The 26,839-nt window shown below is 40.2% G+C and overlaps 1 protein-coding gene across 3 annotated transcripts in view; it reads right to left on the bottom strand.

The window, feature by feature from the left end:
* Dmtf1 (cyclin D binding myb like transcription factor 1) overlaps window positions 1-18,504 on the bottom strand; it is a 57,783-nt gene extending 39,279 nt beyond the window's left edge. For 2 of the 3 annotated variants that reach the window (XM_059257270.1, XM_059257271.1), the window contains exons 1-4: window positions 18,345-18,504; window positions 8,912-9,034; window positions 7,034-7,150; window positions 5,030-5,152 (exon numbers count right to left, since the gene is read on the bottom strand). In XM_059257270.1, coding sequence (XP_059113253.1) covers window positions 5,030-5,152; window positions 7,034-7,142 — 232 coding nt within the window. In that variant the 5' untranslated portion in view covers window positions 7,143-7,150; window positions 8,912-9,034; window positions 18,345-18,504. The remainder of the gene's footprint in view (window positions 1-5,029; window positions 5,153-7,033; window positions 7,151-8,911; window positions 9,035-18,344) is intronic. The other variant, XM_059257273.1, reaches the window with a different exon arrangement.
* Window positions 18,505-26,839: the final 8,335 nt, after the last annotated feature.

The raw sequence follows: 26,839 nt of genomic DNA, 5'->3' as shown, positions 1-26,839 counted from the left end.
AAGTCCCCCTGTTGATTTCTAACTCCATTCACACGGTGGTCTGATGACTTATTTTAAAATATGTTGGAATGTATTTTATGGCCTGATGCATGCATGGTCTATCCTGAAGAATGTTCCTTGTACTGAAGAGAGTATGCAGTTCACTACTGGATGAAATGATATGTGAAAGTCTATTACAGCCATTTGGTTTATAGTAAAGTTTAATGCCAATGTTTTTTTTTGTTGATTTTCTGTCTGATTTGTCCAGAGATCAAAATGGGAAACTGAGAAATGGAAACTGTCAACCATTAGTTTATGCAGTAAATGTTTCTTATTTACACCAACATTTGGTTCATGTAACAAATGCTCTACTACTATTTCACCTTGTTCAAGTGATCCTTTTATCATTATGGTGACCTTTGTTTCTTTTATCTACAAATAAATAAATGATCCATTTTACCTTTAAATAATAACTTCCTGATAATTTTCATTCCTTGATTTTTGGTCTGCTCTGTGTCCCAACAAGTAAGCTAACATCTTAAGATTTTTGCCTTTAAATCCATTTATAGTTAGTATTAGTATTGATAATTTATATTCTTTTCATTTTGTTAAATTTGGAGTTTGCTTAGTATATACCAGTTCTCCTTTTTCCTCTTGGATAGCTGTTTTTCTGTACTGGTAAGATTTAGCCGGGTGGTGATGGTGCACCCCTTTAATCCCAGCACTCGGGAGGCAGAGCCAGGTGGATCTCTGTGTGTTCGAGATCCTGGGCTACAGAGTGAGGTTCCAGGAAAGGCACAAAGCTACACAGAGAAACCCTGTCTTGAAACACCAAAAAGATTTAATTAGTCTCTTTTTTGTGTATCTTACATGTCCAAGTTTTAAACTTTTTTTTTTTTTGAGAAATGTCCTTTTGATTATAGTAAAGGAGTCGCTCAGTAAAGCTGGTGTGGCCTGACAGAAGTAGATTGTCTGGTTTAGCTTGTCTTGGAAAGGCATTTTTCATTTTTGAATGCTAGTACTTTGTTGAATAACATATTTATATTGTTACTGAGCACCTGCATTTATTTATTTATTTGTTTATTTATTTGTATTAATTTGAATATGTCTCATTCTTTTTCCAGTCTTTGTAAGAGTTCTGCTGAGAAGTTTGCAGTTAGTTCAGAGAAGATTTCAAGTATGTTGGCACTCTTGTCTTGAGCCTTTGTTAGTGTGACTATAATATGCCTCTCAGAGGACCTTTCTTGACTGAATCTATCAGGGGTCTCTGAGGTTCTTGGACCTGGATGTATATATTAATTGAAGACTTGAAAAATGTTCAACTGCTATTCTGCCAAATTCATTTTACATGCTCACTTCCCCTCTATTACAAATACTAACAATGGAATCATTTGCTTAACCACAAGTCTTGCAGATGTTTTCTTCTTTTAATCTAAGATATTTCTAAACAGCTACTATAACTTCAAGCTCAGAAATTTGGACTCAGAAGGTTCTTCCTCTGCTTGATTTAGTAGGTTAAAGCTTCATTATATTTTAAAATTTCACTTACTACATTCTTTAGCTCCAAAGTTTGCATATTTTTATAATATATCCTTGCTGAATTTTTTTATTTAGAACAAAAGATATTTCCTTAATTTTAGTCTCTTATGCTTTACTGAATTACAATTATTTAAACTATTAAAAAGGCAATTTGTTTATTTTTTTCCTTTGAACTTGCTGTTTTTAGCTATGTTCTTTTGGCAGTAACATGTTACCTTATTTTTCGTGTCTTTGTCCCTATATACATTAAATATGTAAACCTGTACATTAAGTTGCTTCTACCAGTTTTATAGGCAATAGAAGAATTTTTTTCCTGGAGATGTGCCTTAAGGCACTGGTTGGGTAGACTACTTGGGCTTTGGTTCCAAGGAGATGCAGTAGTTAAATGTTTATTTAACTTCTTCAGCTGTAACCAATATTTGTAATACCTATGGGTGACTTGGTGGCCTAGACCACAGGGTATGAGTGGGATTAACCTAGATGCTAAGATGTAGCACTGTTATTTGGTAGTAGTTTGCCAGTGGATTTAGGAACCACATGCTCACTGTCAGTTTTTGTGAGTTGATGCAGTCAACTAGGATGAAGCCACTATGGTTTCTTCTAGGCAAGATATAGCCAGAGTGGTTATGGAGGGAAAGCACCCGCTAACTTGTAAAGGCCACGTAGAAACATGTCTACTCCCCTAGGCCCAACATACACTTGGTTACCATGGCAGAGTGCTCCTTGATGTCAGAAGACAATTGGAGATGAGGCTGTCCTGGAGGGCTCAAGGAAGAGATTGCCCATCAGTGTGTACAAACTACACAGTTACGTTCACAAAGCTGCAGGGTGACCTGCTTGCTTCCTGGGAAGTGGCTAGGACCAGCTGGCTGCTTTTGTGCCTCAGCTTCTTAGGACAGGTAGCTTATCTACTCTTTGGAGCCAAGGGCTGAGGGGATGAAGGGCCAAAGGCACTTTGTGCCTTTACTTTAGCTTTTATTATTTTTCTTTTAAAGAAAAACCTTACTAAATTGATTTTATGAATAATTTTGACACATGCGGGGAACATATACTCAGAGCCTAGCTTATTAAATTCAGCCTTCTATTAGAATACCAATTATGTTCTGTATGTAATGAGCAAATTGAGTATTACATGCACGCTAGTGTCAACATCTCATGTTTATTTGGTGATGAACAAGGACTTAATGTCACAAAAATGGAACAAAGTGCCAAGTACAGAGTAAACCTATGATTATTAACAAAGCATTTTAAATAATGAACTGACTAGTATAATTTAACACAAAAGATTGTTCAAAAACTCTGGCTTATAAAATATCCACATAGGATTATATATGTATAGATAGGCCAACTAAGTTTTAAAACTGAGTGACAAAAACACTGTTGTAGAATATTATTTTAAGGTGTGTTACATTTGTTTATGCTGTGGAACATTTGTTTAATGATACAAGGATGTGTTGCTTTTTTTTTTTTTATTTTGCAATACAATTCAGTTCTACATACCAGCCACGGATTCCCTTGTTCTCCCTGCTCCCGCCCACCCCCCATTCCCACCTCCTCCAGGGCAAAGCCTCTCCCGTGGACTGAGATCAACCTGGTAGACTCAGTCCAGGCAGGTCCAGTCCCCTCCTCCCAGGCCGAGCCAAGCGATCCTGCATAGGCCCCAGGTTTCAAACAGCCAACTCATGCAATGAGCACAGGACCCGGTCCCACTGCCTGGATGCCTCCCAAACAGATCAAGCCAATCAACTGTCTCACCCATTCAGAGGGCCTGATCCAGTTGGGCACCCCTCAGCCACTGGTTCATAGTTCATGTTTCCATTCGTTTGGCTATTTGTCCCTGTGCTTTATCCAACCTTGGTCTCAACAATTCTCGCTCATATAAACCCTCCTCTTTCTCGCTAATTGGACTCCCAGAGCTCCACCCGGGGCCTAGCCATGGATCTCTGCATCCAGATCCCTCAGTCGTTGGATGGTGTTTCTAGCACAACAATTAGGGTGTTTGGCCATCCCATCACCAGAGTAGGTCAGTTCGGGCTGTCTCTCGACCATTGTGTTGCATTTTTTTTATGTTGCATTTGTTTAACTACATGAAGCTGTGTTACCTTACCTGTCTAAACCACCTGATTGGTCTAATAAGGGGCTGAATGGCCAAAAGCAAGGTGGGGCTGACAGGCAGAGAGAATAAATAGAAGAACTCTGGGAGAAAAAAAAGAAAGAGCAAGAGAACAGGAAGAGGACAATAGGGTCAGCCACCCAGCAACACAGCCAGCCACAGAGTAAGAGTGAAAGTAAGATATACAGAAGTAAGAAAAAGAAAAAGCCCAGAGGCAAAAGACAGATTGGATAATTTAAGTTAAGGAAAGCTGGCAAGAAACAAGTCAAGCTAAGGCTGGGCATTTATAATTAAGAATACACCTCCATGTGTGATTTATTTGGGAGCTGGGTGGTGGGCCCCCAAAAGAGCCAAAGAATAAAAAAATAAAGTAAAAAATAACCAACAACAAGACATAGTAGGAGATATTTAAAAATGTGAATCAACAGGAAGAAACTTCATTTAGTTCAAAATTTTAGGCACAAATATGTTATACTTGAAAACAATACTAGCCTTAACAGTTTTTTAAATGTATAGTAAACTGAAATAAAATGGTTTCTTTTCTGTTCAATTTGAGAAGCAATTAGCTTTGGGCACATTACTTGCTAAGAAACAATTTTCCATGCTAAAAACCTAGTCTTAATTTTACTGACTAGATAAAGATATGATTTTACTTGATGCTTAAGTGTAAAATCAGAATTCTCAAAAATAGCAATTTGTGTTGAAAGCACCATCAACAGCCATGTGGCTCACTTCTACTACCACAGATACTCTGGCTTTATAGGAACAAGATTGCATATTCTTTACTAAGCAAATCAGAAACATGATCTACTGCTGTGCTGGTATGCCTCTGCCAATGGCATTCTGTCTGAAATACTCTATCTTCTCTGGAATCTGGCCTACTCTAAAGGTTGTTAGAATCTAAACCATAGTAGGATCACGTAAACTAGGTACCTACCTAACTTCCATGCAGATCAGTATGAGGGCTAAAGCAGGTGCTGGAGGAACTAGACTATCTGCAAATATCTGAATGTACTGTCTCTGTGAGCTTCATTTTCATCATTTCCATTTATGAATGGTAATAGTACCTACTGCACAGCATGCTGGGCTGGGGAAGAATGTAGTTTAAAAACCTTATACTCTTGAACAAAGCAGGCATACACACATATTCACATTAATTTAAAAAACAAGGAGACCCTCAGTATATATAAGACAGAATAATCAGTAAAATATTCCTTGAAAAAGCTCATTATAAACCTGACAATTTACTGTTATGCTTGGCATACAATAAACACTCATTATGCATTTGTTTAAAAACAGATTTTAACTAAGTAGAGTTCAACTCTCCCTAGAAATGCCAACTGACTCGTACAACATAAAATCCGATTCAGAAGGGAACTCAGTTCTGAACAGACTTACGTGGGAGTGCGACAACTGATATGCAAGGAGCAGAGTCGCCAATGCTCTGGTCATCCTCCGAGGACAAACAGAGCCTCTTATGCGGAGGTTCAGTACTGTCTTCTGAGTCTATTTCATCAGGGTCTAGTGGAAGGGAAAAATAAACCAAACACAATGCTCAAAAACCTCAAATCAATAACGAAAATACAAAATCTCTATCTAGTATAGCAATCTCTGCAGCAATTTTCTTATCTATTAAAACCATCCTTCCACCCACTTGCTCACTTAAATTCACCGAGCTACACAAGGACTCAAAGATCACTGCTTTCTCCTTGCTGACAGTAGTACCCAGACCCTGTTCTTATAAAAGGAACTATGATAGATAAATGCCACCTTCTAACTAACTTGGTTTTCCAAAGATTTCACAAAGAGAAGGGCTGGTTATTGGATTCATTCAAATATTTACTAAATGTCTATAGTCTGTTCTAAGTGCTTGGAACAGGACAATGAAGGATACCCCATGAAGGAAGAATGCCCTATGAAGGAAGGACACCCCACAAAGGAAGGATACCCTATGAAGGAAGGACACCCCCATGAAGGAAGGACATACCCATGAAGGAAGGACACCCCATGAAGGAAGGACATCCCCATGAAGGAAGGACACCCCACGAAGGAAGAATACCCTATGAAGGAAGGACACCCCACAAAGGAAGGATACCCTATGAAGGAAGGACACTCCATGAAGGAAGGACACCCCATGAAGGACACCCCCATGAAGGAAGGACACCCCCATGAAGGAAGGACACCCGCTCAAGAAGTTACGGTGTAGTAACAAGTAAATGAACAATTTCAGAACGGTGCACTCAGAGCTGTGGAGTGGAAGGGAGAGGCTGTATGAGAGCACAGAGGAGACACTCAAGAGTAAAGTGAAGGTGAAGGTGGTTTCCCGAGAAGGGGTCGTGAACCTGAAAAACAAAACATAAGGAAAGCAGGGAAACATGTTTGTTTCTCCTGGCAGTAACAGCAACATGTGGAGTAGAAATGAAGGGAGAAAAAAAACTATTATGAAAAGAAAACAACTGTCAACTATTAGAACCTAAACACATGAACTGTAACAACTGTGGCAGGAGAAAAGGCTAGGAAGAAGGAAATAAAGTACCAAAAGTGCCCAAAATATGTTCTCAAAAAATCATGGTGAGCTTTCAAAACGGCATGAAGAAATGGGAAAACTGGATAAGAAGCCGGAGTTACCCAGATGAGAAAGACAATGTGATCTGACAAAGTGGGACCCGACACAGGGGTAAATGGAGTTTTAAAACAGCATACCACTAGTGTGAAGTCATGATTTATACCTAACAGGAATTTATTCTTAACTATGACCACAGACTATAAGTAAAAAGTAAAGTGCAGTTTGGGAAGTATGTGGAAAGACCTGTTTGGAGCATGTAAAATTAGTAATAAAGACAGAAATATGAGCCATTGTAATAGGTAGACACCAGCTAAAACGACTGATTGACATAATCCAGGGAATACAGAGTAATAAGACAGAAAGTAGTTAGGAAAGAATGAATACACACACACACACACACACACACACACACACACACACACACGAAATCACAAGCTTCACAGACTTTTGGATTTTAATTTACCAGATGGATTATATTAAATCTTAATCAGTTACATAAAATCCTGTTTCCTATATCAGCATCAATCACGGGCAGAACTACTTCTAAATGTTCGATTGTGTCAAATACACCTCTGGGGACAAATAATATAAAAATGTATTATAGCCATTTCACCATCTTCAGACTTACATCCCACATAAAATGGTTACTAGACTAAAATTCAGTTAACTTAAAAATACTAAGGTATTTTAAAACATAACATATAAATTAAAATTAATCTATAATCCAAAGGTATTATTACTTTTTCGACTACACTAGCTTGAACTATGCATGTGGGTGACAGACAAAATGGAATTGAGACATCCCCAGTTTCAATTATAGTCAGCAACTGTCCTACCATTCTGAGGGCAATGAAGAATGAGGTTCCCGTCTGTGTCCTGAGTAAACGTCACAGAGTTCACAGTTTCTACTGTTACTGTGTCAGAATCCTCTTCAACTGTGCTCATACTCAAATCTGTGTGAGAAGAGACGACTTAAGGACTTAAAAAATTCTTTCCAGACAGTACATGAAATTGACCTAGGTATCTGCTTACAATCTTTACATGAAACTGTAAAGGGAGTTCAGATCTCAGAAACCATCTTTCATAGTTTCTGCCCACTATTTAGAATTAGATTCAATAACCGGTAAGAATCTGACCAACCCTGATTAACTCAAACAACTTTCTTACAATAGTAACTTTCTGTGATGATTAATTTTTTTTTTTTTTTTGTGATGATTAATCTTAATTGTCAACTTGAGGTTTAGAATCACCATGGGAAAAAACCTCTAGGCATGACTGTAAGGAATTTTCTAGATTAGGTTGAGCTGAGGAAACTCAACTTTAAATGTGAATGACATAATCCCATTAGACTAAATAAAGAGAGAAAGGGTGCTGAAGAGCAGTACTCATGTTTCTCTGCTTCTTCGACTGCGGACATAGTGTGGATGCATGTGACCAGCTGTCCATACTCCTGCTCCCAGGTCTTCTTTGCTGTGATGGACTGCACCCTCAAACTTGAGGCAAATAACTCTTTAAATTGGTTTTGTAAGGTATTTTGTTATAGCAATACCCTTTCTTTGTTTTTACAGTTACAGCCAAAAAAAAAAAAATGTTTAAGTTGTTTATCAGCAAAACTCTTAGCAATTTTTAGTTATGTTTTAATATTTTCTTCTTCTTCTTCTTCTTCTTCTTTTTTTTTTTTTTTTTGGTTTTTCAAGACAGGGTTTTTCTGTGTAGCTTTGCTCCTTTCCTGGAACTCACTCTGTAGACCAGACCAGGCTGGCCTTGAACTCACAGAGATCTGCCTGGCCCTGCCTCCCCAGTGCGGGAATTAAAGGCGTGCACCACCACCGCCCGGCTGTTTCAGTATTTTCAAAGGTAGCTATTTATACTCAGCCAATGGTCTGCCACTGAAGTAGACTCCAAGGCTGGTATCTTTAGCTAATTAAGCAAAACTTCCATCTGGATCTAACAATTATTATTCTAAAGCACTTATTATGAGTATTTAAGCTCTGTTACCTGAAAAATGAGAACACCAACCAAACTTCTGCAGTAGTATTGGGATTGGAGCCTACTTTTTTAATTTTATTTTTGTTCTGTTTTTTGAGACAGGGTTTCTCTGTTTAACAGCCCTGGCTGTCCTGGAATTTGCTCTATAGATCAGGCTCACAGAGATCTGCCTGACTCTGCCTGCCAAGTGCTGGAATCGAAGGAGCCACCCCTGCCCCCAGCATGTGTGTGTGTGTGTGTGTGTGTGTGTGTGTGTGTGTGTGTGTGTGTGTGTGTTTGGAGTACCCTAACTTGCTGTTTTATATGTAACATCATATTAGTTCTCAGACTGAAGGATTGGAGTCTTAGAAAACAGTCTATATCTTGGGGCTGGATAAATATACTGGACTACATGGCCTGGTTGACATCTTTAGAATCTTATAGTTCTTGTCTCAACAGTTTTTTTTCCACATACCTTTTACCAATTAATACAGACAAAAGTCTTGATGAATATTTAATTAATTACTCAGTATTTGACATAGGTATTAGTTCATTACACACTGTTTACAATTTACACAAGTATTTGGCAAAAGAGACAACTATATTAATATTTACATGGTAAAGATCCAATGAGTAGTATAGGTTTCCTATACAAAAGAACGTCATTTTCAAGATAAAGATGAACGGAAATCATGATGTAGTATGACTAACCAGTAGGTAGGTTTTTGAAGTAAAGGCAGGCTTACCTAGACCACGGATGGATTAGCTACAGCCCTTCCCAGAGAATCACGTCTCTGTGCTCTGGCCAGCAGCATCACTCTCATGTTATCCAGACTGTTTCTCCTCCATGCCTGCGCATCTGCAGCACTCTAAAACAGTTAACAGCATTACATAAGACTTAGTAAGTAGTACTTGAGTCCTGGAAATAATGCTGTTGCACTCTGGCCTCACATCTCTGATGTTTCACCCAAAAGAACAAGAAGAAGCACAACTTTCTTCTGAGTGCATTTTATGGAAGTCAGCCTCAAAACTAGTATAGTTAAGTACAATATGCAAAAGACAGAAACACCTACTCTTCATCTACTTAGAGCTCACACGAAGTTTCTCAGCCTAAGCTGTCACTCCTCAAGCAGTCATATGTCCTCCGAAAACAGACGTAGGTATATACAAGTCATTATGGTAGACCTTGGGACCACTGTGCACTCACCTCACATGAAAAATTAACATTTCCAGTTAACATGTTCTTTTCTAATGATTTATTAGCACCTCTAAAATACCCTATTTTATCTTAAAACATTAAAAATTACTTACATTATCTATGCAATCAGAAACCACATTAAGAGGAAGGGTCAACAACTCTATCTAGGAATCTGTGGAACCAACCAACCAACCTTTCTATTACCAGGTCAGCAACATTTCTGGGGATAATTACACTTTTAACAGATCACTCAGTATGGAGAACAGAGAAGGGTGTAAGTTAGAAAGACGGGTTTAGGAGGTGACTGTGGTTTGGAAAAAATCACAACACTCAAGGAGAGACGATGGCCAGAGAATACCTATGCTTTGGGAGCAGAGCCAACTAGGCTTTATGACTAAAGAGAATGAGACTAAGAAAGCAGACCCCATGATAAGATTCCTGGGCTTCTGGCTTCAATTTAAGAAGGGGTATTTTATCACAGACCATTTTTATTAATTAGTACTAATGATATCTAAATGTAAGATATAGGATATTTAAATGAAGGTACCAAGTGGAGAGTTGAATATATTGTGCTCAACAAGCATAAATACTACCTGTAAAAATTCTGAGTTAGTATGGTATGTAAGTTGTTTTTAAAGACACCTAGAAATTGGAGAAGACAGCTTAGATCCTAGTTCAAGAACACTCTTACTATGGAAGTCAAGAGGAAGACAAGAGGCTGGCTCAGGTGAAGAGCATCTGATGCTCTTCCAGAGGACCCGGGTTCAGTTCCCACCAATCACAAGGAAGCTTACAACCATCTGTAATCAGTTCCAGGGTCCAGCACTGTTCTGGCCTAGTGGTATACAGACATACACGCCGGGAAAAACACTCATAAAGTAAAATAAAAATCAATCTTTAAAAGAAAGCAAAGAAGAAGACAAGCAGAGGAGACTGAAGACTAGTTGGTGACGCAGAAGGAAAACTAAGAAGTATTCGATGGGCATTAAAATGATTATCTGTCAGTAAGATGACAGAGAAGTACTTATTTGATCTGGCAATATGGAGAACACTCATGACCTCAAGAGAAGCAATTTCAGTGGACTGGGAGCAGGTGGCAAACAGAATCCAAAATACAGAAGACAGACACACTTTGAGGGTAAAGAGAATGGAAGAAAGAAGGGTGCTTCATGACAGTGTTAGGAGAGTATTTCTGACTTTACACAGAGAAATGTTGATGAATAAATCAAACCAAGTAATAATTTAGTGCTTTTATTTGAATTCATTAGACACAAAAATCATGCTTAACACTGGAACCCTTTTACACTCCAATGCTACCTGGAACTTTTTAGAGCACATATACACCATCATCAATCTGTTTTGACTCCCTCTCCCCCAAATCATTGGTGGTATCACTTTTACACTAATTACAAATGAGAAAACACAATGAAGGAAAGATAATAACATTTTAACCGGCGAACTGGTATTCAAGTATAGTCACATGATTTGATGAATTACCTTGAAACAACAAATACCTTAATGAATTCAAGAAAAAGAACCTGTAAATGGTATAAAGCGTTTATAATCATTCTTACATATGCTCACATTTGAAAGATAAACTTTTCACTTATAGTTCCTAATAGAGATGATCAGGGGAGGGAGACATGTAACAGGGTCTCATAAGGAAGCCCAGGCTCCATTATATTCATTGCCCTCCTGACTCTGCCGTCCTAGTACCGGCACAACATGTTTGTGTCACCATGCTGACCCAAGGTGACCCTACTTATTAGAATACAATAACCTGGTGGAACAAAAAGATAAGTACAACCAAGTAATATTTGTTACTTAACACAGAATTCAATAAAGAAATAAGTCTTTTATGTTCCTCTTCATTTCAGTATTGATGTAAAGGTCTTAGGTTCACATGTCCATTGGTCTTGTTATTACCCTGAATTTTGGGACAGTTAAATGCCAAGAATCTTAAAAAAAAATTTCATTTCTTCCTAATTTAGAGGTCAACTCTGCCTAAGCACAGACACTACTGGTGGTAATCATGAGAAGTTGGAGGCAACATAGGCTCGAAACTGGAAGATAGGATGCAGTTATAAGGCTTAGGAAAACTCAATAGTGAGGATACTCTTAAAATAGAGTATACTACAGAGAGATAAAACTTAAAGCAGCAAGGACATATTTAATTTTTGAGATTTCCTGACTTAATATAGTACTAACAATCATCCATTTCTCTTTAACATTTTAATGATTATCTTCCACATTTTTAGTTTTATATATATGTGTGTACACACACACACACACACACACACACACACACACACACACACACAATCAGTGTCTTACTTTGGTTTCTATTGCTGTGAAAAGACACCACAACCACAGCAACTCCTATAAGAAAAATATTTAATTGAGGTGGCTTGCTTAGAGTTTCAGAGATTCAGTCCATTATCATCATGGCGGGGAGCATGGTGGCATGCTGGCAGATGTAGCGCTGGAGGAATAACAGAGTCTTACAGGCAACAGGAAGTTGACTGACAGTCACACTGAGAGAAGCTTGAGCAAAAGAGAACTCAAAGCCAGTCCCCAAAGTGACACATTTCCTCCAACAAGGCCACACCTCCTTACAGTACCACTCCCTTTGGCACTGTATCAGCATACTTTTTTGTTTTTATATTAGGATTTCTTTGTGAGATAAAGTCTCACTGTATAGTCCAGGCTGGCCCTGACCTTACGATTCTCCCAACTTAAAAGTGCTAGGATCAACAGCATGTGCCACCATGCCCAAATGTACACATCTTCCCTCCCCCAATAATACTAATTACTTCCTACCATTTTAATAAGTATATAATACCTGTCTAACCAGAAGTGTTGGGGGGGGGAGGGTCTGAGGTTATTATTATTCACAAACCTCCTTTATCCTAACATACACACAAGCACACACACAAAATCTTAGGCAATATTTAAAAGGAAATTTCCTACTAATGTACAACTTAAAAACATATTTAATATGCTATTTTTCAAAAATAATGAAACTCTGCCAAGCAGCAAAGTCTTGGCAGATAATAAATTCCTAAATTCTATACATGGGCACACACAGGAATGTCAGAAAACATACAAGCCTACAGAGCAACATCTTCAGGAATACTGACTTTCAGATGCAAATACTTTGCACTTGATGGAGAATGCTTTGCAAATGGTTCTCAGGCAGATCAGACAGCCCCACCTCTTCTTGGAGCACTGGGTTAAGAGTTAAGCATCGTGAAACACCATTAATTTTAAGGGTAAGTCTATGCTGTGAGCATTTTTTACCGTGTTTTTCCTTCAACTAATCTAAGATGTAGGGAGTTGGAACAATTTGACTCTAATTAGACAAATGTTAGACCCTTCCCCTAGTGCCCCACTACTCTGAGCAAAGGACTACCAACAACATAGCCAGCTGAGCGAGTTATGCCACCAACTGCTTTGAACAGTCTACTGACAGGTGCTTTGAGAAAGCTTTACAGAATCCAACCTGCTTGAAGTACAACCTCCAGACTTTTTGCCAAAACAAGCTTTGATGAACTCCTCATGACCCCACAGCTGCTCCTATCTAGGTCAAAAGGGGAACACCTCCCCTGGTGGTCCAGCTTAAGGTCTGTGATTGTTATAAGCAAAGCTCCTCATTTGCATAAGGGGCTCTGCCCTGACTAGCATAAACATTTCCTCATTTGTATGGACTGCTGTGAAGGAGACACTCCCACCACATTTGTGAGCCAGCTGGGAGACATATTCCTTTGCTATCACCTGCATGCATCATTAGGTCCCAAAAAGGCTTCTCCAGTATCATCTTCTTACCTTTTATGTTAATTAGAACAAGCTTAGTTGGTTACACAAAAAAAGGAATAGTTCAAGAAGTGGAAGCAGTGACAGTGGCAGTAGTAAGGGGACCTGAAGGGAAGAAATGACAGGGAGCAGAGATGAAAGCCACCAAGGGCCATGAAGAGGTGAAGAGAGTCCCAGGAAGCTACCAAGGGTCTCAAATTCTCTGGGCATTGAGAACTGTTAACACTAGTCACTGTCAACAGGATGAAAATCCCATTCATCTTTGCTGCTGTAGAGTTAAGGGTCTCAGCATCCTTGTAAGAAACCTCCAAGATTAAGAGCAATACCTACAACTGCTGTTCAAGATTGCCCAAACCCACAGATTACAAAAGCTGCCAAGTTCTGGGACCACTGACAGTCACTGACAGTCAATGCCAGTAGCAGTTAACCTCTAACCTGAGGGCCTAGTAGAGCTATTAGTCTTCCATTAAAATGAAAACCTGGGGCAATAGACCTATTTTGCTCAGGGTTCTTAACTGTTATACAGGTGGTCTGTCAGCCCAGATCCTAGGTCATGGGTACTCCAGGACCCAGCACTGCTGGCACTGGAAGAGTCTCTTTGCCTACCCAGGACTCATATCCAGGCAGAGCAAAAGATCTATTATCTCTGGACCCATGGGAATCCTCTTGTATACCTTATGGGAAAGTTTGAGAAGTAGGTTAAGATAAAGGATACTGAATTAATGTACATGATTAATGGCTTCACTAGAAAATGGTAAACAGCCAGATGGTGGTGGTGTATGCCTTTAATGCCAGCACTTGAGGCAGAAGCAGAAGGACCTCTGAGAATTTGAAGCCAGCCTGGTCAACAGAGGGAGTTCCAGGACAGCCAGGATGGTTACACAGAGGAACCCTGTTTTCGAAAAACAAAACGACAACAAAAAAGATGGTAAACAAATACTATACAACATAAAGTGTCAATAAATTTGTCAATGGAGTTTAATGTAATGCTTCAATTGCTTTAAATGTTGCTTCAATTATCAATGATGCTGTAATTGATTAAAGTGAATTATATGGTAATATGGGTCATTTGGAGGTACAAGATTTCATACCTGGCCTGGCAATAAAATTGTATTGCCTATCTAATTAAATGATGTTTGTAAGAGCTTATGTGTTTGGTTACACTATAAGATACCATCATTTCAAAACAGCATTTTTTGTAAAACATCATCTGATTTTTTAAATACAAATTATCACCATGTTCTTTATGCTGGTTTATTGAAAAATCACATTTCCTTACCAAATACTAAAACATACCAGGCAGTAAATAAATCTAACACAATTTCTTTTGCATGAAACACCTTACAGTTAGGGAAGGGTCAACGCTAAACACCAGGGCTGGAAGGAATGACCTGACTGTATATAGAGCCAAAATGATCCTTTAGAAGACAGGACGTAAAAAGTTCATATAGGACCCATCCAATATACTTGTTCTTGACAACTTCTTTCTGGAATTTAATCATGGAGTAGGCTATCTTCCCACAAACTTGAAAACACAAATGCAATAAATAGATTCCTTCTTTTATTGAAATTGAACCAATTTACCTTCATGGTATCAAAGCAAACAAACTGTGATTTTTATTCATTTTTATTACAAGAATTCTCTTCACAAAACCATTAAGATAAATGGAGAAATGACACAAAAGCCAACCAACTCTACATGCCTCATACTTCGTTCAGCAAACATTTGGCTCTTAGTTTACATACAATCTTTGTTGAAACCGATAGCATTTAAGTGTGTAAATTCTTAATCTTTTCAAGCAGAGAAAGTTCTAAAATTCATGGCAGAAAGAGAATGTAATCTATCAATAAACTGAGACTCTGGCTTAAGAAGGCAGTATTAAGCAGACAGCCGCTACAAAGCTCTATGTAAAGTCCAGTTGCATAGAGTAGATGTTGATCTGTTGGGTGGATGGCTGAGGTGGTCACCACTGAACCCTCCCTAACCTCGATGCTTATCTAAAGTTTCGATGTGTTTGCTACAGATAGATGAAAGTTTAAAGTAAGTCTCCCAGTTCTTCAATACTTTCAAAACCACCAGGCTCTCTCCTTAGTCTAACATCTCCAGAGAGGTTGTCCATACTCAGGGATGCCTGTTTCTCATTAGGCACGTATCCTCAGAGCTGTTAATTTAAGCCACTGCACTGACAGACTATGACAAAACCTGTGGAGCTCTCCGAAAATATCCAATCTCTGAAGAGACTAAACTTTTGCAGGACCTTGCAGCCAAGATAGTAATATGCCTTGAGATCATTTAAGACTATGCACTTAGTCTGCTGTCCTACTGTGTGCTCACATGACCTGTTTAATCTGCCTTTATGAGAGTTTATAACCTAATTGCCTAATTTTAATCTTAAATTATATACTTGTCCATGCTCCTGACCCAGAATAATCTGTGTGTATGTTGTGATAAGAATCTTTTGAAAGCAATCAACAGTTTGAAAGCAACCCTAAATAGAACATATTCACCACAGATGTTAATGCTAAATGTAGAGTTTGATAACACATTCCTATAAAACGATATCCTTCATTTTTCTCCTATTCCACGTTTTCTGTGCTCTTTAATGCTGTGGATATCGCTCTGTATAAGTAAAACACTGATTGGCCAGTAGCCAGGCAGGAAGTATAGGTGGGATAAGGAAGAGAGGAGAATTCTGGGAAGTGGAAGGCTGAGTCAGAGAGGCCTCCGCCATGAAAAGCGAGATGTAAGGTACCCATAAGCCATGAGCCAACTTATAGACTAATAGAAATGGGTTAATTTAAGATATAAGAACTAGATAACAAGAAGCCTGCTGCGGCCATACAGTTTGTAAGTAGTATAAGTCTCTGTGTTTACTTGGTTGGGTCTGAGTGGCTGCAGGACTGGCGGGTGAGAGAGATTTGTCCTGACCGTGGGCCAGGCAGGACTGGAGAAAACTTCAGCTACACTTTAATAAACACAAAGCAAAGCCCTTTGCTAGGGAAAGACACAGATGGCACAAACAAGCACAACTTTAAAAAAAGGAAAGGTCACAGGACACTGGTAACTATTTCCTGGATACATTCTATGTGCAAGCTGAAACTATTAAGTCCAAAACTTTGATTTTGTCCCTCAAAATACTAAAACCTGAATACTCAGAGAAAAAGGTCAAAATGCTAAAGACTTAAATTCTTAAGAAGCATGCGATGCCCAGAACTTTCTGGATAAACGCTGAAGACAACAGCGGCAGGTGGATCACTGTTTAGCTCAATGGGGCAGCCAACAGAACATTCCGAGCGGGTAGGTTTCTACCCCAATAGTCTGGGATAAGACTATCAACTAAAATAAGGAAGAAGGGGCCGGAGAGATGGCTCAGAGGTTAAGAACACTGACTGCTCTTCCCGAGGTCCTGAGTTCAATTCTCAGCAACCACATGGAGGCTCACAACCATCTGTAATGAGATCTGGTGCCTTCTTCTGGCCTGCAGTCATACTTGCTTATACATAATAAATAAAAATAAAATAAGGAAGAAACATTAGCTTGTTTGGTGGTAGAAAAGAGATAAAGTGATGGGTAAAATCATCATAAAATAAATACCCTCTTAACAGTAACAAATAATTTTTTCCATATGGGATCAAGCCATTATTTGTATTTTCTGACTGGGGTGGGGAGACAACCGTTAGCCTCTGACCAGCTTGGCACACTCAGCATAACAATTTTTGAAATGTAATTAAAAATTTTTCTAACTTTAGCCAAATATACAATTTTATCACTACTTCATCACAATAAAAGGCTAATAAGACTTTGGTTTGTTATTACAGTTGTAGTTTTAAAGGTTAAAATAAGTAGTCATTTGAAACTAGCTTAAAGAAATGTGAAGTACAAGAAAAAGAAAATTCTTAAGGAAAATTGCCTTTATATTTGTAAAACTTTCAACATAATCAAAGGTTCTTTTGCTGGGTGGTGGTGGCGCACGACTTTAATCCCTGCACTGGGGAGGCAGAGGTAGGTGGATCTCTGTGAGTTCGAGGCCAGCCTGGTCTACAGAGTGAGTTCCAGGACAGCCAGAGAGACACAGAGAAACCCTGTCTCCAAAAACAAAAACAAAAACAAATCTTTTCTTTCTCGATTTTCAGCCTAAAAGCCACAAGTTATTTACAAAATAAAAATTAGGTCTAATTAATAAAAGTCTCAAATTGCATTATATCTAGCTTAATACATGAAATATTAGAAACAGTACTGAAATGAAATGCTTTTTTCTTTCTAGGATGTCCCAATAGGAAGTCTTGCTGTCAGAAGATCTGAGAAAAGCAATCACGAAAATTCAGCCTGGGAAAGGGAGAAGTGTACTTTTCACGGGTATCACCCTTTCCTTGGCTACACCGCGTTTTTTACTATGAAAACATATGCTGTATCATTCAACAGCACAGGACGGCACTTGACCACTTCTCTCGGAGTGAAACGCTAAGGAGAGTCTCAAGGAAAAAAAAAAGTTCTTGCTAGAGGACCAAACAGGGTTTACAACTAACGTTTGCTCGGCACGATCTGGTCAATTACTACCTGGCAGGGCTAGGATTCTCCCCGGACCCCAGGCCACGTCCCCGCGGTCTTTCAAGAGAAGGTCCGGCCAACAGCCACCACTGCCTGGCTGTGGACAACCGAACCCTACCACCGGCGAGGTGCACGCAGGCTAATCAAGCAAAAGGGAAATGGGTGGGCTTGGGCGACCCCCGGCCCCACGGCCAACCCCACCCACGCCCAGGGGGCCTACGCGACGGCGGACCCAGCAGAGCAAGGCTGCAAGCTCCGCCGCCCTGCACGCAGACCCCCGCGGGCCCCCGGCGCCGTCCTCCGCGGCTCGGGCCCACCCCCAGGGGTCCCGGCGCCATTTAGTTCCTCCAGCCCGCCGCCATTTTCCGCCCCCGCCGGCTCGCCGCTGCGCCTCGGCGCCCGCTCGGCCGTTCCAGCCGCCGGCGCCCGCACGGGCCGGCCACGGAGGTCGCGGAAGCAGCGTCCGGGGCCCGCCGCGGCGGCTGGGCGAAGGCCGAGCTCCGACCGCGCCCGCAGCACCCGGCCGGCGGCAGCCGAGGCCTGCGGAGGGGCCGGCCGGGCCGCACTGGGCGGAGCGGCTGCGGCAGAGGCCCGGACCTGAAGGTTCCATCGCACTTACTTCCTGTTTTGGGTCCGGGCACTTTGGAAGAACCAGGATGGAGGCTCCAAAAAATACCAGGATGGAGGAAGCAGCCACGGGAGAGAGAGTGGCTGCAGCTGGGGTGAGCGAGCGCAACCAGCCACCGGAAACGGAGCCGCGGCCGCGCCCCGCCCCCGGCCTCCCAGCAACTCCCCCCACTCCGGCCCGCCTCTCCCGGGGGGCGGCCCTGCGCGCCGCACGCGACGTCACTTCCGCCCGCGTCGGCGCGCTGGTAGGTTCCCCTGGAGGGTGGGTTGCTGCGGGGTCAGACGCCATTCTCTTGGCGAGCCGTAGAGTCTGACGCTCGCCACCCAGCTGGTGCTGGTGCTGTCCAGGAAGGCCTTTCCTCGGCAGGTCTCAGCACCGTCTGTCTCCGGCCCCAACGGCGGGATCCCATAGTTCCCAGAGGATCCGAAGTGGAGAGGAGGGAGCGGTGTGCACCGGCTTGAAGGGGCCTTAGAATACGGAAGAAAGCAGGGTTGTCTCCCTGCTTCTTGATGTCTGGGCGTGTGGTGTAATGGTTGGTGGAAGGTGACCTCCGTGAGTGTGATCTCGCTTCTAGGAAACCACGGTTCTTGATGCATTTCAAGTGCAGTGCTGGTGTTCTATGCCGACTGCGGCTCTAATAGCTGGAGCCTTAGAGATGAACAAACTATAAGCCCTCTCCCCATGCCAGTCTAAGAATCAGATGCTTTAAGGGAGTTGCTTGTTTGGTTTCGAGAATTTCATACATGAGTAAATGCATTTTTGATCGTATTCACTCTTCCCTACCCTCTCCAACACCTCCGTTCTCCCTGACATCCCCCGCTCAAATCAAATTCATGCCCTGCTCTTCTATTGTGTGTGCTACTGAGTACGTATGGGACCCAAATGCCCTTGAGTGTAAGGCTGAGCTCTTGAACATGGGAAACCAAGCCAGTCACTTCAGGAAGGAAACGGACTCTCCCTCAGCAGCCTTGACTGCCTGTTACTCCATAACTGGAGGTGGAACCATGCTGGAATGACTGGAGCAGTGGTGTGCTGCTGAGTGATGGGTATTTGACATCCATCTTCCCTTTCCCCTGGCTCCTGTTTTTCTGCTGCCATCTTCATTAGCCTTGGTGTAGGGATTTCGTTATAAATGTCCCATTTGGTGCTGGGACTCCACAGTCACATAACTGCACACTGATCAGTCTTGGTTCCCTGTCATAACCTCTCTCTGCTGCAAAAAGTGCAGACTCTGATGAGAACATCAAAGATGCTGCTTTTTGCTGTATTTAAAGCACCCCAAACTGGGCACAGTGGCCTACACCTGTAATTTCTTTTTTTTTTTTTCTTTTTTTTTTTTTTTTTGGTTTTTCGAGACAGGGTTTCTCTGTGTAGCTTTGCGCCTTTCCTGGGACTCACTTGGTAGTCCAGGCTGGCCTCGAACTCACAGAGATCCGCCTGGCTCTGCCTCCCGAGTGCTGGGATTAAAGGCGTGCGCCACCACCACCCGGCCTACACCTGTAATTTCAAGGCAGCATGGGCTACATAGAACCCATCTCAAAACAAACAAAAATAAGGTTCTAAGCAATAGGGTTCCTATTGGTGTTCTTTTATGATTTCAATAGCATTTAACTTATTTATAAAATGAAGATATATTATGCTCAGCCTTCTTTTCACTATTGGTGATAGAAAATTTAAAGTTGGTCTTTTAAAAGTCGAAGCAAGAAGGAGGGTAAGTGGACACAAAGTCCCACCTCTAATCGAGAAGCTGTTTGCAAGTGATATCTCTTGGGAAAGGGAAAATCAGTTCCTTTAGGGACATGAAATTGGCTGTATCAGCCATACTCTACGGCAGGCCTGGTTCACAAGAGTAGATGGCCAGCACAATTTGGGCTCTATGTTTTTTAGTGGGTTTTTTCTTTTTAAGGGAAAGAAAGAACATGAGATTGGTGGGTAAGGAAAGTAAAGGATCTGGGAGGAGTTGGGGGACAAGAAAAATGACAAGATATATAAAAATACATGAAATTCTCATAAGTAGGAAAAACCATTGGCTTTCACCAATATTCTCACATTGAAGGACTTTGGGGAAACTTGTAACAATGAGTTGGAAGTTACTGATGAGATTACTAAAATTTAGTGATTTCCTCTAATAAACCACACTGAAAAATTGTCATTTGATTAGGAAATACAGTATATCCTTAGGTTTTTAGTTAAATGTATGTAGTTTTTACCATTAGGAAGCATTATTTTCTCGCACATTTCACAAAATTAAAGAGAATAAAAAAAGTAGTGGGATAACCACTACACACCTATTAGCAAGGCCCAAAGCAAAAACACAACAGCAACTACCATCAAGGCTGTGGAAAAACAGAAGCTCACTCACTGCTGTTGGTAATACAAAGTGGTATAGCCTCTTTGGAGACAGGTTAGCACTTTTTTTTTTTTTAAACAAAATAACATTCTTCTCATATGATAAAAGCAACCTTTCCTGTTCTCTGCCCAAATGAATTGTAAACTTAAGTACACACAAAACATGTATTCTATATTTACAGCAGCTTTATTCACAGTTGACAAAACCTAGAATTCGCCGGGTGGTGGTGGCGCATGCCTTTAATCCCAGCACTCGGGAGGCAGAGGCAGGCGGATATCTGTGAGTTCAAGGCCAGCCTGGTCTACAGAGCGAGATCCAGGAAAGGCGCAAAGCTACACAGAGAAACCCTATCTCGAAAAAAAACAAAAACAAAAAAAACAAAAAAAACCTAGAATTCAACCAAGATGTGTTTCAGCAACTAAATCAGTAGTTCTCAACCTTCCTGATGCTGCGACCCTTTAATACAGTTCCTCATGTCGTGGTGACCCCCAATCATAAAATAATTTCTTTGCTACTTCATAACTGTAATTATGAATAATCTAATATGCAGGAAATCTGATATGTGACCTCCCCAAAATAGGGTCACGCCTCAAAGGTGGAGGAATGCTGAGGTGAGTGGCTAAATAACGAGGCGTGTTCATACAATGGAATTTTTGTTGTTTTTTTCATTTTTTGAGACACAGTTTCTTTGTGTAGCTCTGGCTGTCCTGGAACTTGCTTTGTAGACCAGGCTGGCCTCGAACCCACAGATAGCCACCTGCCTCTACCTCACAAGTGCTGAGATTAAGGCATGCACCACTACTGCCCAGCCTCATAATGAATGGAATTATGTTTGGTGCTAAAGTAGGAAAGAATCAAAATATATATTAATTCATGAAGAAAACCATCCAAAAAACTATGCATGATAAAACTATGCCATTGTGATTGTTTTACTTTTCTATTGCTATGAAGAGACACCATGGCCAAGACAACTTTTATAAAAAAAAAAAGTGTTTAATTGGAGGCTTGCTTACAGTTTTAAAGGATGAATCCATATCATGGAGGGGAACATGGCAGCAGGCAGGCAGGCATGGCACTTGGAGCAATAGCTCAGAACTTACATCCTAACTGCAAGTTGAAGGCAGAGGGCCAATTAGTTATGTCATGGGCTTTTGAAACTTAAAGCCTGCCCCCAGTGACACACCATCTCTAATAAGGCCACACCTAACCCTTTCCAAATAATTCACCAACTGGGGACCAGGCATTCAAATATGTGAGCCTATAGGGCCCACTCTCATTCATCCACCACAGTGATATTCTGTAAAGGGCAAAACGTTGGAGACAGTAAGATTAGTGTTACCAGGGGTGGGGGTGGGGGAAAGACTATCGTGCAGGGGGGTTCCAATAGCATCAAAGACTTTTTGTGGGACTGAAAGAAATGTGCCTTTATAGTTGTAGCAAAACCCACAGGTCGATAAATATAATAGTCCCAATTAATTCTAACATAAACCATGTACTTTCTGTGTTAATGGTGTGTCAATGTAGGCCCATCCATTATAGCAAATGCTCACTCGTGTGTGTGTGTGTGTGTGTGTGTGTGTGTGTGAGAGAGAGAGAGAGAGAGAGAGAGAGAGAAGCCATGAGGTATGTAGGAATTCTCTGTACTTCCTGCTCAATTTTGTGGTGAATGTAAAAAAGAGTCTTTGTTAACAAAAAGAAAAAAAAAAAAAAAAAAAAAAGGTAAGAAAGGGCTAAATAACCCCCTGGATTTGAATAATATAAGTCATTCTCTGTGTGTCATTTCTATGCATTAAACTCATTTAATGTTCACAGATGCCAAATACTTCATTGTAGTTACTACAAGTGAATCACATTTTACCCAGGGACCAAAGTGAAGTTATAGAATGTGTCCAAGTCACACAAGCAAGTGGTGGAATCAAAATTGTAGCCTTAGGTCTGGAGCCTGTGCTTTGAATCACCCTGCTGTAGCTCCAAAATATACTTTGGCAGGAGTTTCATCATGATTTACACACATACACACACACACACATCCAATTTTCAGATTCTTTAGTTAACTGGAAGGTTGATGTGTGGGGTTGTTTTCAGAAATCAGTTTGAAGCAGTACATTAATATGTTAATATTTTTATCACTGGTCTGTGGTTGTCATACCGGAATTCTTTCATTTTCAACTTTTATGAGTATATAAGTAATTTTTATATCATAGTGATTATTGAGTCAGACTTGAGAGTAAATACTGTCTGTATTGTTTAATAATATTAATCTCTAGGTTTCATTTACTTTGGAATTTTGGAGATAAAATCTTCTGTCTAGAACAATGTAGATAGCATACCTTACTTAGGAAGCCTGACATGATTAGTAAGCTTTAAAAATAGAAACTAAGAAATCCCTGAACTAGAAAAACAATAAAATGACCCAAAGCAATTCTCATGAAATAATAATTACATCTAAAGAATAATTGACACATTTATGAGAATGTGGTTCCTAACAACAGTTTTCAAAAATGTGTGTGTGTATGATTCTCTTCATTAAGCCATAAAGTAGTCAACATTTACATTGCAGACTTGCAGCTCATTCTCCTCCACAGAATCTTAGCTTGCACTCTGTTGACACATAAGATACGGAGGGAGAATTATGGAGGAGGGGGTGCAGAGCTTCCATGCCATCCTTAGATGTGCCACATTCCAAGGCTGTACACATGTTCAGCTATACAGAAGCTCTGTGACTTTATGGAGGCCATGCTGCAAATGTGTGGTTGAAGCATAGACATCTTGTGTAGGTGTGATCATACAAAAGGACATTATCTAACACTAAAACACTGAGTGAGAAAATCTAGCAAAGCTTGTAGGTTTTAGCTTATTTTTGTTTCTTTGTGTGGTATTATTTTCTTACGGGCCTATGAATAGGATCCTTCTGATAGGGGTCTTATTCATTACCATTAGATAAAGTAGATAAAGAATATGGAAGACAGAAAGCTGAGGGAAGATTGGTATTTCTATCACCTGCTGTTGGGAAGGCAAATTCTACTTTTTACCAAGCGCCTTGAATTGGAAGTTTTGACTAAGGAAGCATGACAAAAACAAAGAAGTCATAATATTGATATTTAAAATGTAAATCTAATATCGCAGTGACACCTCTACACCCTTAACCTGAATAATTATTATAAAGATTGTCTGGAATGTGATTTGAATCCCGGAATATCTGTCTGTAGTTACACCTACTTCTCATCTTAGTCAGTGTGTACTTAGATTGTGCACGAACATTTAAATACACTTGAATTTAAGTAATTGGGATTTAAATATCTTGTAGAAAAATACACTTGAGAAATATCTTCTCTAAGAGAAGTTATGGCCTAAAAACATCTACATTACATTAATGGTATTTGCTGTATTGCTAGCTGTGGTTTCCTGTGTTAGGCTCTATGTTTTTATCAGACTCACAAACTTCATCATAGATTCAGTAGTAGTGAAATTTCTTCCCTCCCTCTTTATTTCCCTTTCCCTTCATTATCTCCCACCACCCTTTATTATTTTGAGTCAGGATCTTGCTGCGGACCCTCGGCTGCACTTAAACTCATAATCCTTTTGCCCCAGTCCTCTGATTGGTAGTATTACAGGCATGCATCCTCATGCTCAGCTAAAATTAATTTCCTTTTTTGAAAAGTTAATGTATTCACATAAAAGTATTTAAAATACTAAGGTGTTGATTCTGTGCCCAAACATGGAAGTAGTTGGTATGCTTCAGAAAAAAGACATTTTTTCAAAGTAAAAGAAAAATACTATGTAATTTTTCTCTCCATGCAGTGTATGAATCCTGTTAATATAGCCTTGGCTTTCTAAAACTTTGGGAGAGCCGATAGGGACCCTAATGCTAGTGGAGGAGTGAGGGATCTGTTCTATTCAGTTCACACCTCACTCCTGTTCCAACCGTATCTTATATTCTCCCTGAAGGCTGTAATTTCAGCTCAGAACTCCTTTTCTCAAAGTCCACTTCCTGTCTGTGTCTCATTTCTACACAACTTAATCCTTCAACCCGGACATCACCTTTCTGTACCCTTGTCGGTTCCTTTTCTTTTACAGTAGGCCATTGCTAAGACTGATTGGAATATCAGCAAAAGAAAATTCTAGTTGTTGTCAGGGGAATGGAGGTCTGAGATTTCACACACTTCTGTCCAGTGAGGATCAGAGCAGGGATGCTATGAAAGTGGACTTTACACAGAGAACTCACAGCAGGCCTTGCTGAGAAAGTATTTAAGCAGAGCCTAGAAAAGCGAGCACAAATGTCATAGCAGGGTTTGGGAGGTGAAGGTGTTTGTCCAGATGAATGCAATAAAGAACATATTTGTAGGAAGTGACTGACCTATATAGCATAAAATAGCAAGAACACAGCTCAGACAAGTGGTAGACTAAGTCATGTTCAGATGTTAACTAACTTTTAAGATTTATTTATTGATTTTATGTATGAGTGCTCTATCTGCATGTACAGCTTTATGTCAGAAGAAGGCATCAGATCCCACTAGAGATGGTTGTTGGGTTGCTGGGAACTGAACCTGGGTCCTCTGGAAGAGCAGCCAGTTCTCTTAACTGCTGAGCCATCTCTGAGCCATCTCTCCAGCTCTGCTAATTGACTTTTCAATAGTTATTTCCCTTACTAAATTCTAAGTGTGTGAAGCTTATGTATATATGATGTGTGTACAAACCTTGTACAGAAAGTCTCTGGAGCTTAGTCATCTCTCTTGGGATTTTATACCCATTAATAAATAATTCCCATTTCCTGCTCCCCTCATTCCCTGCTCACCACCATTCTTCTCTTTGATTTCATGAATCTTTGATTCTACAAATTTGGCTATTTTAGATAACTCATTTAAGTAGAATAATGTGTTTGTTTCTGTGACTGACATTTCATTTTGCATCACATCTGGAAAGTTTATTCATGTTATTAGATGTTGCAGACCTTCCTTCTTTTTAAAGACTTTGAACAGTATTCCCGCCTAAGACTAGAGCTGAACACATGCCCAGACAAAGCCAAGATGATCCATCGCCCACCTCTACCGTGTCAGAGCTTTAATTTGCCAGCATATGGCACAATATCTCAGCTTTGCAGATTTTTAAATGTTCACTGATACCAAAAAATCATCAATTTACTTCAACCAAAAGAATTAGAGGCCAAACATTCTTTTGCAGTGGCTTCTGTCTGCAGGAGCATGCAGTCTTTTTTCAGAGTATCACTTCATGAGCAATTAAGAAAGAAAAGAGCTGCTGGCATTTATTATTCTTCAGGGGAAGGAGGTCAGTTTTAACACTGTCACATTTAGTGTTATTCTAAGTCTGCTGCTCAATTCTTTTTGATATAGATGCAACATTTTAAAGCATATTATTTAACCAGCAGGTGTCTCTATCGTTCAGCGAGATTTTCTTTCTAGAGCAGCAGCTTTACCAGTAGATGGAAATTTGAGCTTGAGTTGCTAATGATATGATATAGCAGATCGAAGGCAAGAACTCAGGTCCAAACTTAATAATAAAACCCCAGGAGTAGGGATTATGCTTTGAATTCAGCTATGGCAAAGCTTTCTAGCATTTAAAGATGTATTGTGGATTAATGCTCATTTCTTTCAGTCAGTGTGCATCCAGTTTTCTTCGCTGAATGTGCAGCAGAAGAGAAGAAACAAATGCTTCCCCACTTTCAGGAGTTGGCACATTTGTGATACGTTTACTCATTTTATTCAGAAGATATTCCTGAGAACCTACTTTGTGGTGAACACTATTTTAGACACAGAGAACGTGGTTCCACTCAAGAGAGAGAATATTTCTGCCTTCATCAAATCTGTATTCTAGGGAAGCAGCTCACATTGTGGCACATCTAGCTCACACCATGCGAAATCTTGTGGTTAAGGTGTCACTTTACTATGTGACTAACTACTGTCCATGAACTTTCTCATGATTAGCAATGAAAAATAATGACAATATATGAATTAAATCACTTGCTATGACATTAAGCCAAACTGCAAATACTAGGAAAGTTGGCCAGTGTCCATTGCTCTTGCTTAGTCAATGCATTGTGAGCAGTGTCTGGTAAATATCAAGTGCTCTGAGGGTTAGAGATCCTTTGTCTTTACACAGAACATCAGTTATAGGACAA

The sequence above is a fragment of the Peromyscus eremicus genome, chromosome 3 (assembly GCF_949786415.1).
Source record: "Peromyscus eremicus chromosome 3, PerEre_H2_v1, whole genome shotgun sequence".
Classification (NCBI taxonomy): domain Eukaryota; kingdom Metazoa; phylum Chordata; class Mammalia; order Rodentia; family Cricetidae; genus Peromyscus; species Peromyscus eremicus.
This window is presented reverse-complemented; position numbering and strand designations above follow the sequence as displayed.